Consider the following 16,075-nt stretch of genomic DNA (forward strand, 5'->3'; position numbering starts at 1 on the left):
CAACAAAAATTACGTGAAATTGTATTAGGTGGCCCTGAAAATATCCAATCAAAAATAATTTTTCGAAATAAAAATACGTAATAATCTAGCCTGATCCTTGATTTATTAAAATTGGATGAGATATCCAAATGCATTCCTAGTAAAGTTTGTTGGTGCGTAAAATATTAATCAAACATACAAAATTCTCCCAAGTTGGCTATGACACAAAATGTGCGTAAACATTTGACGTTATACTATTTATATAGTTCCGGTTGATTTGTTACCATTACTAATATGAATTTTTCCAATAAGGAACTGATTAAAATGGCTTTGTGCTAGGAGAGTATAACAAAAATGACTAGTTGCAATAAAAATCTATCATTAGCAATTCCCTGATAGACGACAAGCAAGAAAAGAAACTTGAAAGTATATTAAACCGGTTTCAACAGACTAGATACTTAGATTGTAAGAATGGTTGTACTAATATGCAGATCTTCAGTGACACTAAGGATTACATTTAATTCCTGTTTTCTTCACTTACAGTAGTTTTTGTTCGATCAGATTTATCATAAAATAAGTGTCCAGTCCGTTGAAACCGTTCTAGTATATTTTTAGCCGTTTCTCTTCTTGGTTATCGTCTATCAGGGAATTTCTGATGAAAAATTATTATTGCTAGTAGCACATTTTTGTTATACTCCACTAGCACAAAAACCTTATTAATCAGTCCCTTATTAGAAAAATTCATATTAGTAATGGTAACAAAGCAACTGGAACTATAAAGATAGTATAATGTCAAATTTTTAAGCAAATTTAGTGTCATAGACGACTAGGTAGAATATTGTATGTTTTTAGTAATATTTTGCGCACCAACAATCTTCACTACGAATTTATTTGGATATCTCATCCAATATTAATAAATTAAGGATCAGGCTAGATTATGATGTATTTCTTTTCGAAACATTATTTTTGATTGAATATTTTCAAGGCCACGTAACATAATTTCACGTAATTTTTGTTGCAATTAATGTTTGGCTTAAAGAATCACGAATAACTTAGAAATTAAAGCACTTAGGTATAGGGAATGCATAAGAAATAAAAAGGACCATAAAATATCATTTCATTACAATACTAAAATATAGGGTGTTCCATTTAAGAAAACTCAGAAAATACTCATTTCCTCCCTTCGAGATTCGACCCCCCCCCTATACTAAAATTAAACATTTTGCTATACTTTTAATCATTAACAATAGTAGACAATATTAAAAATCATTTGAATATAAATCGAAAATCTGATGTCAAATCACTACAATTTTACAGGGTGTACATGTTACTACGAAATTAACAAAAAAACCTACAGTAGAGCGTCGATAATCCGTACAGGGGTAGTTCGGATTATCAAATTGTTCGGATTATCGAACATATGTTCAACATACATACAAAGCTCATAAACGTAGTACATATGTACATATGCACATACGTTTTAGTTACAAGGAATAAAACACCTGCATAATAAACAAATATATTGTATGTATTTCTACATAAACAAAACAAAAATCCGCGGTCATATTTTGCCCATATTGTCATATTAAATAAAAAAATTCGGTACGCGATCATTTTAATTTTATAATTTTTTTGTTTTCGGATTAGCGATCGTTCGGATTATCGACGCTCTACTGTAATTATCTTTTAAACTACCTCGTATAATATTACAAAACTTTATTTTTTAAGAAAGGAAATAATAAGTAGAATCCAAAAATGTAAAAATATACAGGGTGTTTCATTTAAAAAAACATAAGTTTGTGTCACCCTGTCAATACGGACGCCCCTGTATATTTAAAAATATTTTTAAATTATGGTTCTATCCGTGCGCCAACTTTTACCTAAATAACTTTTTTTCGTATCTCTTACGACAACCGAGTAATTGGACTTTGTCACACTAATGCCCCACCCTGTATGTATCTATAGTCAAACCTATATAATTATTGTTTTTACAGTGCCCACGTCTATAAAGTAAAGGTGGCTGTGACAGTGGATTGTTATCGAGGAGGCTGAACGCCTCCGCTTAGTCAGCTGTTCAGTCGCCGAAATCGTCTGAACGTACCCAATAAATTATTGGTAATAATTCATATTCGGTGGATCAATACGATTAAAAGTTCATATCAGTACTTCAGCACTTGATTCAGTATAAAATTAAAAATTACAATTAATTTAAATCACATTTTTTAAACCTTTATTTTATGCCGTTTGTCTAGAATTTACATTACAGTAATAATATAAAGTATGTATAAAGTAATATAAAGTTTAACAGAAAATATCAACAAATATTTATCTTCTCTTTCCCTTCTTCTTTTGTTGACTCTTTTTGTGATGAGTTTGGGCAGATTTAGATGAAGGCCTTGGACTGGGATCCACTGATGTACTCGCAGTGTCTGATGAATCTTCAACGAATTTAGAGAAGTCGCTAAAATAAAAGTAAATTATTTAAAATTAAATATTAAGTTATTATATAAATATGTCTAGTGTACAATGCAGATTTGCCCTCAATTCGTCCCCGAGCAGGTACTAGAAGATAATCCTACCCTTAAAGGGAGAGTATGGTTTGAAATCAACATTTCAAGCACATTTTTGGGATTTTTTTTGAAACTTGGACGCTCATTTTATATTTAAATTAAATAAGCATAGTAAGTAAAGGGGTGTAAAGTTGTGTTATAGAGGTAGCACCTTTTATCGGAACGACCACATCGAGCGTCATAGACGGGAGATGGTTCTTGATAACTGGTCCTCATAAGACAACTAACTCTCACTTATGGCTCCACGTGCCACACCCCGGGCAACTGCACTAAGTGAGGGTAGCCAGATATGGCGAAAACTCCACCGAGCGATTGCCGGTATAAGCAATCCCACACTTACTGACCAACGGCTTCGGGCGGATGAATTTGTAAGTGGAAGGGCACTCTTTTGTCCTGGCGCTAAGAAATTGGCACCAAAGGCGAATGAATCAAGTAAATGATCAACGGCATAAGGATACAGAAGGCAAGGAGAAACCACTGTATTAAAGATCCAATTGGATATTTCTAGTACAATCATCATGGCAATGAGTACTAAAAGAAAAAAAGAAACATCATGGGAATCGGAGCCCAAGATCCGGCAGAGAAGGAACAGACAAGGACTCCCAGGTCGTTAACCGGCGAAACCCTTGTCGAAACACCGAAACAAGACAAATTAAAATTAACAAAAGCAAAGATAGGTACGTGGAATGGCAAAAGTATGTATCAGCCGGGTAAAATGCATAACATCCTTCAAGAAATGAGAAGACTGAATATAAATATACTAGGAGTAAGCGAAACATGGTGGCCTAACTCATAGACCAGGGTATTTAGCACTAAAACCACCCGAATAAATAAATTTTTAAATACAGCACCTAGAGACTTTCAGTTTTTTGCATTATATTCAGGATGACGTCAGGAAAAAAGTCTACTATTCAAAAATGGGTGGAAATGCATAATTGCACTGTAAAGTGCATAAAATGCATCCATAATTGCATAAATATAAAAATAAAGTGAAAATCAGTATACTAACGAACAAAATTTATTATTTGGGGGGTTTTTGGGGTCACTGAATACGATTACGCCATCAGAACTGATCCCCGGATCACTTGGGTCCAAAGTAACGGCAAGAGACGTCATCTTCTTGAGTTTCTATGGTTTTCGGCATTAAATCGATGCAAACGGATTACTCACGAGTTTTAGGGGTCGCTAAATACGAATATCATATCAGAATTGACCTCCGGAGTACCTGGTGCCCAGGGTCGCTACTGCACGTCACTTTTTGGAGTTTCGAGGGATTTCGGCACTATATTGATGTAACTGGACTACTCGGGGGGGTTCTTGAGGTGGTTAAACACGAAGATGCCATCAGGACAGACCTTAGGATCACCTGGTGCGCAAGGCCACTGTAAGGGACGTCATCTTCTGGAGTTTCGAGGGCTTTCGGTATCAAATTGATGCAAACGGATTACTTACGGGTTTTTGAGGTCGCTAAACACGAATATGCCGTCAGAACAGACCTCTTGATCCCCTGGTGCCCAAGGTCACTGCAAGGGACGTCATCTTCTGGAATTTCGAGGGCTTTCGGTATTAAATTGATGCAAACGTATTACTTACATGTTTTTGGAGTTGCTAAACACGAATATGATATCATAATTGAACTCCGGAGTAACTGGTGACCAGGATCGCTACTAGGGCACGTCATCTTCTGGACTTTTTAGGGTTTTCAGCATAAAATGGATGCAAATGGATTACTCGGGGGGTTTTTGAGGTAGCTAAACACGAATATGCTATTAGAACATACCCACGGAGCACCTGGTACCCAGGGTGACTGCAAGGGACGTCATCTTCTGGAGTTTCGAGAAATTTCGGCATTAAATTGATGTAAATGGATTACTGAGGGGTTCTTGAGGTCGCTAAATACAACTATGCCACAGGAACTGAATCCCGGAGAGTCTGGTGAAAGGTTATTGCTAATGGCGTCATCTTCTGGAGCTTCGAGAGTCTTCGGCACTAAATTCATGCAAATGGATTACTCATAGGTTTTTGGGCTTGCTGAAAGCCAATACGCCATCAGATCTCACCCTAGGAGCACCTGGTACCTAAGGCACTGCTAAATTGGTACCTACCAAATCGATGAAAAAACTTTTTGGTTTTTGGTTGTTGAACACAAATATGGCTTACATGAGGAATTCTGGAGTATCTTGTGATTACGATAATCACTAATAACGTCAACGCATAATAACGCTCATATAAAAAAATATAGATCAACATAGTAAAGTTCGTATTCCGCAAACCCAAAAACCCATGAGCAATTCGTTTACACATAAATTTAGTACCAAAATTTTTCTAAACTCCATAAGATGATATACTTTAGACACCAGGTGCCCCGGTGTTTGTTCTGGCGGCATATTTGTCTTCAGCAACCCCAAAAACCCATGAGTAATCCGTTTGAATCTATTTAATGCCAAAAACCCTCAAAACTCCAGAGGATGACGTGCCTTAGGCCCAGGTGCTTCGGTATCTCTTCTGATGGCGTATTTGTGTTTAACAACCCCAAAAACCCGTGAGTAGTCTGTTTGCATCAATTGAGTACCTCAAACTTTCGAAACTCCAGAAGATGACGTGCCTTAGGCACCAGGTCCTCCGGTGTTTGTTCTGATCGGGTATTCGTGTTCAGAATCCCCAAAAACCTTTAAGTAATCTATTTGCATCAATATAGTACCGAAAACCTCGCTTGCGGTGACGCCCCTTGCAGTGACCCTGGGCACCAAGTTCTACGATGGTCTGTTTTGATGGCATGTTAGTGTTTACCGACCTCAAAAACCCCCGAGTAATTTATTTTTATCAATTTAATACCAAATTCCTTAAACCTTCAGAAGATGACGTCCCTTGTAGTGGCCTTGGGCACCAGGTGCATAGGAGGTCGGTTGTGATGGCATATTCGTGTTTATCGGCCTCAAAAACCCTCCAGTAATCCATTTGCATCTATTAAATGCCGAAAACCCTCGAAACCTCAGAAGATGACGTGCCTTAGTAGCGACCCTGGGCACCATGTACTAGGAGGTCAATTCTGATGGCATATTCGTGTCTAGCGACCCCAAAAACCCTCAGTAATCCATTTGCATCAATTAAATGCCGAAAACCCTCGAAACCCCAGAAGATGACGTACCCTAGTAGCGACCCTGGGTACCAGGTACTCCGAAGCTCAGTTCTGATATCATATTCGTGTTTACCGACCCCAAAGAACCAGTAAGTAATCCGTTTACATCAATTTAATACCGAAAACACTCGAAACTCCAGAAGATTACTTGCCTTAGTAGCGATCCTGGGCACCAGGAAATCCGGAATGAATTCAATATTCTGATGGCATATTCGTGTTTAGCGACCCCAGAAACCCGTAAGTAATCCGTTTGCATCAATTTAATACCGAAAGCACTCGAAACTCCAGAAGATGACATCCCTTGCAGTGACCTTGGGCACCAGGTAATCCAGAGGTCTGTTCTGATGGCATATTCGTGTTTAACCACCTCAAAAACCCCCCGAATAGTCCAGTTGCATCAATTTAGTGCCGAAATCCCTCGAAACTCCAGAAGATGACGTGCCTTAGTAGCGACCCTGGGCACCAGGTACTCCGGAGGTCAATTCTGATGGCATATTAGTACTTAGTGACCCCTAAAACCCGTGACTACTCCGTTTGCATCGATTTAATGCCAAAAACCATCGAAACTCCAGAAGATGACGTCTCTTGCACTGACCTTGGGCACTAGGTGATCCGGGGGTCTGTTCTGATTGTCTAATCGTATTCAGTGACCCCAAAAACCTCCCAAATAATAAATTTTGTTCCTTAGTATGCTGATTTTGACTTTATTTTTATATTTATGCAATTTTGGATGCATTTTATGCACTTTACAGTGCAATTATGCATTTCCACCCATTTTTGAATAGTAGACTTTTTTCCTGACGTCATCCTGAACATAATGCAAAAAACTGCAAGTCTCTAGGTGCTGAATTTAAAAATTTATTAATTTTGTGCTAAATGCCCTCGTCTATCAGGATGCCTTTCGACCAAAACCAGTACCTTATATTACTCGGGAAACACTGACAACCAACATAGACTTGGAGTAGCAATTATTGTCGATACAGAGGTCAACAAGTCAATAGAGGGTTTTGTCCCAATCTCAGAAAGAGTGATGCTACTACAAATAAGGATATCACACACGAAACTAAATTTGATCCAAGTATATGCACCAACGACGGATGCAACAGAAGATGAAGTAGAAACATTCTACCAACAAATTGAAGATGCACTGAAAATGACAAAGAGCAGGGAAATCACGGTAGTTATGGGCGACTTTAATGCAAAAGTCGGCAAGGGAAGTGCTGGAACAATAATGGGAGATCAAGGACTAGGGGAACGTAACGATAGAGGTGATCGTCTAATACAATTCTGCCAAGAACAAAATCTAATAATCACAAACACGTTCTCTAAATTACCTTTGAGACGGTTATATACATGGCGCTCACCAGCAGATAAACCGGAAAAAGTGGTAAGAAACCAAATCGATTATATACTGATTAAAGAGAGATATGGTAATACCATCAAATCCGTTAAAACATATCCAGGAGCAGATGTCACATCAGACCATAACCCACTAATCGCTAATGTCACGCTTAAGCTTAAACGTATTAGAAAACCCCAAAGAACTCTAAATATAGATGTTAGAAAACTGAAAGAAGTTGATATAAAAAAACAAACTTCAACAGAAAATATACGAAAACTTTGATAAATTAGATACTAACACCTACGAGATAAACCATCAATGGGAAACACTAAAAAACTGCCTACTTGTTCCATGCAAAGAGATATTATAAGAACCAATAAGAAATGGAGACAACTGGATGACCGACGAGATACTCGGCATGATGGACCAACGAAGACAAGCCAAGAACAAAGACAATCACAATTACAAAATAATTAACAATGAAATCAGAAAAAAGATAAGAGAGACAAAACAAACTTACTATGAGGAAAAATGTAAAGAGATAGAAGCTCTTCAGAACAAATACGATCTATTCAACCTGCATAAAAAGGTTAAAGAAATGACAGGACTGCAAAAAAGAAACCACAACACAACTCTTTTAGACAAAAATGGAAACACTATTATAACGACTGACGAAAAGCTAAAACGATGGAAAGAATATATATGGAAGAGCTTTTCGACGACGAAAGAGGAAACCTACAAGACATATCTTTCGAAAACAGAGAAACAAGTGTAGAAATTACAAAGGAAGAAAAATTGTATGCACTAAAAAACACCAGTAACGGAAAAAGCCCGGGACCAGATCAACTGCCTATTGATATCCTTAAAATAATAGAAAATGAGTACACAGATGTCCTCTTAAAGCTCTTTAATGAAATTTATCAGTCGGGTGACATACCCAATGAATGGTTGACCTGATGAATTACAATACAATGACCTTCGAATTATAACAAATCTATATTATAAACAGCAAGCACACATACGCATTAACGAACACACATCAGAAGAGTTCGAAATTAAAAGAGGAGTGCGACAGGGATGTGTATTATCACCACTACTATTCAATGCATACTCTGAAGAAATTATGAAAAGAGCTCTTGAGGGAGAAACAGCAGGAATAAAGGTAAATGGAACACCAATTAACAACATTAGATATGCGGACGATACTATCATAATAGCAGACAACCTTAAAGACCTCCAAAAGCTAATGAACAAGATAGTTGAGTATGGAGAAGAATATGGATTATCAATAAACATCAAGAAAACTAAATTTATGAGGATATCAAAAACCCAAAATAATAATGAAAGCCTGACAATTAAAGGTAAAACTTTAGAACAAGTAAAAAATTGCAACTATCTTGGCACAATACTTAATCACACAAACGACTACTCTAAAGAAATCAAAGTTCGAATAGAAAAAGCAAGAACAAACTTCAATAAAATGAGAAAGGTACTTTGTACAAGAGAACTGAAATTAGACTTGAGAGTTAGGCTGGCAAGGTGTTATATTTTCTCGACTCTGCTTTACGGGACAGAAGCATGGACACTTAACGCATCGACTACTAAAAAGTTGGAAGCATTTGAACTGTGGGTGTATAGAAGAATCCTGAAGATGTCATGGACCGAGCATATAACAAACAACGAAGTCATGAGAAGAGTCAACAAAAGACTGGAAATATTGGAAACCATCAAGACACGAAAGCTGCAGTACCTGGGGCATGTTATGCGTAATGAGAGATACAACATACTTCAGTTGATTATACAGGGGAAAATCCAGGGCAAGAGAAGTGTAGGAAGGAGACGAATCTCGTGGTTGCGTAACTTGAGGGAATGGTACGGATGCACATTAACCGAACTATTCAGAGCAGCAGCATCTAAGATCAGAATAGCCATGATGATTGCCAACCTACCTCCGTCGCAGAGATGGCAGGTGAAGAAGAAGATAGTAAGTACAATTCACAGAATATCAAGGAAAAATATTGAAAAATAAGCCAACAGTGGCAAATTTTTACAGACTCCTCAAAAAAAATGCATTTTGCGTTGGACGTCAGAACTCGTCACTGGATTATGTGAAACAAAAACTTCAAAAAGATTTTATTAGCTTATGAATTTCTCAAAGTAGCGCTGTCGAGTTTTTTTTATTTTTAACGATTTTTGAGTTTTTGGTATTACTCGGAAGTCAAAATAAGCATAAAAACAAATAGATCTCGACAGCGTCACGAAATGTCTAAAGAAAGTCTATGCAATATTTCTGGTGGATCGGTTGAGTTACAATTTCCACCGCCTTTGAAAAAGCAGTTTTGAGAAAAACGCGTTTAAAGTTTTGACAACTTCATCTTCCTATTTGTCTGTCAAATCGTAAAGTGATGCACATCGGAATGTTTTTCTGAATCGCCGAGTAATCTACAAACGAGAAGGCGAACTAACAGTTGTTGATCGTTTCTTACTATGCTCAAGCGTGCTGGCGCGAAACCGCGGCAAAGCGAGTCGAAGGTAGGGATATTCAACATGCTGTATCTCTGGTAATTTTACTCCGATCAATCTGAAATTTTTAGAGAGTATTCTTGAAATAATGCACTTTTATTTAAAGTCATAAAAAAAATTAAATATTTCAAACCATACCCCCCCCCTCCTTAATTTCTACCGATGCTAATAATTACGGTACATTAATGACATCAGTCAACTGGTCCCCCAGCAGAGGATTATAATTTCTGGGAAAAACAACTTGAGTTTAAGAAAGTTTAAATTTATTTTCACTTTCATTTTGAAATACTAGGCTTACCATAATTACGAAGAGCCAAACCAGGACGCAGAAGAGGAAGATGCTCATTTTCGTTTGGCTTTTCGCTTAATTTGTGTTCATATTTGAAATGCAATCAAAATTATTAAGAACTGAAAATGTATTAAAATAAATGTGAATATATTTTTTATTAAAAAGAAAAAGAGATAAAATACAATTAATACAAACACAACTAAAAATTTGCCCAGTTTTATTTTTCGCTCATGCTTGCTTAATATTTTTCACTAGAATGCACTTTTTACAGAATTTTGTCATAAAATTCACTGCATGACATATTCAAGTTGAATTTGCACGTAAGCAAGGGCGCATTCAACCGTAAGTTGCCGAGTCGGCTAAAACCCATGAAGGGTTGTAACGTCACGGAGTAAGTAAGTAAGTAAGGGCGCATTCTTCCATCCTTTCCAGATCGTCAAATCACATTTTTTTCAACTACAAAAAAATTCTTTCGACTGGCCCCGAAGTACCGGGTAGACACATAGCAAGCCCCACAATTTTTTGAAGTGAAAACTTCTTTAGGGACGTTGTGCGACTTTGGATAGGGGAAAAAGCATTGAATTCGCGACCGTCATTGCGACCGTCATCGCTTATGCTATATATTATTTGTATGTATGTATATATAAATTGTATAGAAGTATTTAAATTTAAAATAAATGTAAAACCTATTTTAGAATGGGGAAAAAAGATTTATTTCGCGACCGTCATCTCTTCGACGAAATAAATTTTGTACGTATCTATACTATGTGTATCTATACATAAATTGTATAGAAGTATTTAAAATTAAATTAAATGTAAAACCTATTTTTCGATAGGGAAAAAGGATTTATTTCGCGACCGTCATCTCTTCGGCGAAATAAATTTTGTACGTATATGTATTGAAGTGAAAACTTCTTTAGGAACGTTGTGCACTTTTTGGATGGGACAAAGTATTAAATTGGCAACCGTCATTGCGACCGTCATCGCTTCAACGAAATAAACATTTGAAGTAAAAACTTCTTTAGGGACGTTGTGCACTTTTTCGATGGACAAAAGTATTAAATCAGCGACCGTTATCGCTTCAATGAAATAAATTTTTGAAGTGAAAACTGCTTGAGGGACGTTGTGCACTTTTTGGATGGGGTAAAAGTATTGAATTATGGACCGTCATGGCTTCGAAGAAATAAATATTTGAAGTGAAACTTTTTTAGGGACGTTGTGCACTTTTTCGATGGAAAAAAGCATTAAATTAGCGACCGTCATCGCTTCGACGAAATACATTTTTGAAGTGAAAACTTCTTTAGGAACGTTGTGCACTTTTTGGATGGGGGAAAAGTATTGAATTAGGGACCGTCATCGCTTCGACGAAATAAATATTTGAAGTGAAACTTATTTATGGACGTTGTGCACTTTTTCGATGTAAAAAAGTATTAAATTAGCGACCGTCATCGCTTCGATGAAATCAATTTTTGAAGTGGACACTTCTTGAGGGACGTTGTGCACTTTTTGGATGGGGAAAATATTATATTAGCGAACCTTAATCGCTTTGACGAAATAAATTTTTGAAGTAAAAACTTCTTGAGGGACGTTGTGCACTTTTTGGATAAGGAAAAATTATTAAATTAGTGACCGTCATCGCTTCGACGAAATAAATTTTTTAAGTGAAAACTTTTATAGGGACGTTGTGCACTTTTTGTATGGAGGAAAAGTATTGAATTAGGGCCGTAATCGCTTCGACGAAATAAATATTTGAAGTGAAACATTTAGCGACGTTGTGCACTTTTTCGATGTAAAAAAGTATTAAATTAGCGACCATCATCACTTCGACGAAATAAATATTTGAAGTGAAAATTTCTTGAGGGACGTTGTGCACTTTTTGGATGGGGAAAAAGTAGTAAATTAGCGACCGTTATCGCTTCGACAAAATAAATTTTTGAATTGAAAATTTCTTTAGGGACGTTGTGCACTTTTTGGATGGGGAAAAAGTATTGAATTTTCAGTCATCAGTGAAAGTCATCACTTCGCTGAAATAAATTTTGTACATATATAAATTATGTGTATGTATACATAAATAGCATAGGGCATACGCATCGCGTATATCGTATATGATATAGGTATAGCACTTCTTTTAGGATGGGGTAAAAGCATTGAGCTCGTAATTTATATACTATAAGAAGTTTTCACTTCTTTCGGCACTCCCACGAGTGCCTTTAATTTTTTTTTAATTTGTCACCTCAATCTGCTTCTTGTAAAAATGGGTGAATAGCTGGAGCTATTTCTCTGAGTAACTAGCTTCATTAGAATTTTTGAAGAAGCCTTATGCCAATAACACCTCATCAATCATTATTTGGGTTATCGATTGAGGTTTTTGCATTTTATTTATATTATCTGCTGCTTTTTCGATTTCACTCCAGTTAAGCTCATTTTTCAAACAGATCCACTCAAAATCTTCGGCTCCGTCGAAGCTCTTTTCCCACAATTCCAAATACGAAATGCAGCGCTCATAAAAAGCGTGAACGTCACTCATGAAGTTTTCGACATTTATGGAATCTTTCAATTTATTTAAGAGTTGTTTAGCTTCTTGTGAAGGAAATTTGGTTTTCCATCCTGTGTTGAAAATTAGTTTTTAAGTGTGTCAAATCTATACCTATATCTGTCGCAGTTGAGTTAGTCTTCTCCATAGACTAAATGGTTTTGTTGAATACATTTAACTGTCCGAACACAAAAAGTAAAGTGCTCCAATTTCTGTTGTGAAGAATTGTCGCAATAAGACAGGTCAGTTTACTTGAACAAGAAAATAAGATTTCAGGCCTTCCTATAGCCAGGATCCTTTCCACAGCTGGTAATAAAGACATTTATTACCAGCTATGGTACATGGAAATCTTGTATTTCCATTTTGCACTAATTTTTTGTACTCGATGTCAGCTGTCTTACAAAACTTTTCAAGTTTGTAACGCGTACGGTATACATACAAAAATATTTGTGAAATTTTACAATAGCCTCTATTTCGTCAGGAAGACCATCAACTGCATGTTGGATTTGGATTGTATTGTGAACGATGTGTGCGATGCAACAAATGCCTTTTACGTTAACGCCGAGACCTCCCTTGAGCCTGGAATAGACGTTGTTGGTGCCTCGCCTGTTTACCCATCCGAAATTCGTATTACAGTTATTACCAGAGAAAACAGCCACCTCGTTTTCTATTTCGTGTTTTTGGTTATCGACAATAAGTGATTTGCCAAGATTTCAGTGCGCTTATTCTTGAATCGAGAGAAAATTTTACTCCCCACTACGCTAACTCGCTTTTCTACTCCTTCATAATTTCTCTCGATTTTAAAAAACTGTATTCTTGAATCGAGGGAGTCGAAAGGGATGAGACAAACTGCGAACAGTGTTGCCCGATTGTTGTTGAAAATTTGAACCAATCACAAAAGTTAAATATTGGCAAATGACATACCGTCAACTGTCAACCTGATCATTTGTTTTTGTTTACATGCTTTTTCGACATCGACAAACAAAAAAGAAACAGTTTTTCTGAAGAGTATCAGAGTATTTTCCTAAATACATTTCTTGGCTAGTTGTTTTGATTGTGACTTTCTATTTATTTGCATATACATGCTGTGATAGTAGTATTGTTTACCAGCTTTGCACCTTTATTTTATTTCTTTGTTGAGGTTTCTTAAACTCAACATTAAACTGTGCTTAATTAAACCAGCCTTTATTTTCTCTTTTTGTATGTACACAACGTTGACAAAGATTTCTCGTGTTCTAACGTTACATGTTTTGTTTGTTATTCAGTGTGTCTATTGGTTGTTGTTTTTTTTAGATATACAAAAACTATAACCTGCCTAACTCTGTAGAATAAATAAGTAACCAACAAATTAAATTCATATTTAGTTTAAAATCATTTTGTTATACAGCAGGATAAAATAATACAAAAGATGATTTTAGTAGCACAAAAAATATGATTATAACTTGGCCACATGATATACTATGCACTATGCTAAAACCAAAAAATGAGAGATTATACACTTTTGTATGTATAAAAAAGAATATTGTGAGGGAAGGAATATCTGTACACCCACTTACATATTTATTTATCGATAATAAAATTATACATTGATTATAACCAAAGAATATAAACGTTAAACGAATATAAATGGAGAGTATATATTCTCTGTTATAACTGATTAGCATGTATGAGAAGTCTGATATCAATATTTGCTCGCTATCCTCTTGTTCTCCGCTCAACATTTATACTTTATAATTCCTTCTAAAAAAATTATTTTTTTGTATAAAATTGTGTAGGGGGCTAATTTTTCTACTTTAACAATATGCACATCATTCCATTTCATTGTTTCCCCGCTGATATTTTTGGTGTAGTTAGCTGTGTTTTTTAACTAAAGCTTTAACATCCATGAAATCTCGAAATTTAATAATAATATAGGGTTTTCCAGTTTTCTTTGCCAAATTGATCATAGGTGTTAGTTGTGAAGGCACATACAGTGGTCCTCCTTTCAGAGAATTTTATTTTTCACATTCTATAAGAGCATGCATTGTATCGCCCTAGTTTTGGATGTGAGACCCAGAGACATGTTAAGGATAGACCGGGCTAGTAATATACCACTCAATGCATCGATGTGTAACGCCGACATAGGATTGAATGGTCTAGCCATCTTTGTCTGTCACTAATTTTTTTTTTGGAACTAAAATATTTACCATTTTATGACAAAATATATGCGTGAGATCTTCACTGAACGTTATTATAGAGTTGTTACCATTTGTAATTCGTAATAAATATTGGTTATTGAAGCACTTCCCAACATATACCTCGAAACCACTATAATTCAGACTTGTTACTCTTTGAAATATCTTTGTATAGATATCTAATAGACATTATTCTATAGATATGGAAATAGATAGAAACTTATAAAAAAACCTCTGTAAATTGTAATTAAAAACCAGAGTTCCATACAATTGGATCAGCTAAGATATTTCAGACAGAAAAGATTATATTATGTGACAGAGAGATGCATAGAAGACTTACTATCACAATAACAGCTATGAATATGAAACACCTGAAAAACATATGAAAAACAGCCACATAATATTATGCATCCCAAACGTGGATATTGAACAAAGCAGATAGAAATAAAATAGACGGTTTTGAGACTTCTCTCCGCTTTTTTAAGGTTATGTATTGTTATTTTCGCTCCCATTTTCAATTTCTCTTACATACTACCAGTAGAAATTATTACTCCCTTAGGGAGTGACATTTCTCTCAAAGATTAAGAGAATTTTTTCAAGAATACAGCATTTTCGGTTTTAGGGAGCCACGCCTACTTTTACGTCACTTTCTCTTACGATTTCTACTCCCTGAAATTCAAGAATAAAGGCCCAGATGTTTTTCCGGCGACAGATCCAAAATTGAGTAACTTTAAAGATATACCTCTCTCAGGTACAAAGTAAAGTAGGCACACTAAGGCGCAATGGATTAAAAAGCTCATACCGAACGTGGGGCTGTGGTACCGCTGCAGGTTTAAGAGGGTCAACTTCTTTTTTACCCAATTCTTGACCGGACATGGGTCTTTCAGATCATTCACGCATAGAATCGGAAAAGCAAACGACGACCTATGCCGGACCTGCCACGTGAGGGAGGACACAGAACAATGCGTTTTCCAATGTAACGTTTTTACTCAAGAACATGTAAGGCTTCGGAATAGATTTGGCGACATAGGTCCACATAATACAGTGTGGCCCAAAGAAAAGAGTCCACCTCGATATTTGCACAATAGTTATTACACACATTAATAGTTATTGCACAATAGTTAAGGGGGGACACATTTTTACGATACATACATCTGTCATTATTTGTCAACCGCCTTCCTTCCACTTCCCCTACCCTTCTTTTTAAATAGGGAATAGGGGTCGTGTGCTAGCTCATTTGAAAGGTTATTTAATTCTCTATTCAGTAATATAAACTTTAACATAATTATTTATACAGGGTGTAAAAGAACAAATATTTTAATTAAATTAATTGACACAAAAAGAAGAATGTATGTAATTTATTTTATTCAAAATACATTCTACTGCTGTCACAAAACAGACAAAAAATGATTTTTGATAAATAAACATTGTTTTTCGCTTAATTTCAATGTTCAAGCTGCCACCCATCTGCCTCTTGCTAGGTTGAATATTGAATCTAAGCAACAAACAATGTTTATTTATCAAAT

The 16,075-nt window shown here is 36.0% G+C and overlaps 1 protein-coding gene across 1 annotated transcript in view; it reads right to left on the reverse strand.

The window, feature by feature from the left end:
* Positions 1–2,182: 2,182 nt before the first annotated feature.
* The window catches only part of LOC126886585 (signal recognition particle subunit SRP72), a 112,078-nt gene continuing 98,185 nt past the window's right edge, over positions 2,183–16,075 (reverse strand). The window contains exon 10 of the mRNA XM_050653537.1: positions 2,183–2,440. Coding sequence (XP_050509494.1) covers positions 2,305–2,440 — 136 coding nt within the window. The 3' untranslated portion in view covers positions 2,183–2,304. The remainder of the gene's footprint in view (positions 2,441–16,075) is intronic.

The sequence above is a fragment of the Diabrotica virgifera genome, chromosome 6 (genome assembly GCF_917563875.1).
Source record: "Diabrotica virgifera virgifera chromosome 6, PGI_DIABVI_V3a".
Lineage (NCBI taxonomy): Eukaryota > Metazoa > Arthropoda > Insecta > Coleoptera > Chrysomelidae > Diabrotica > Diabrotica virgifera.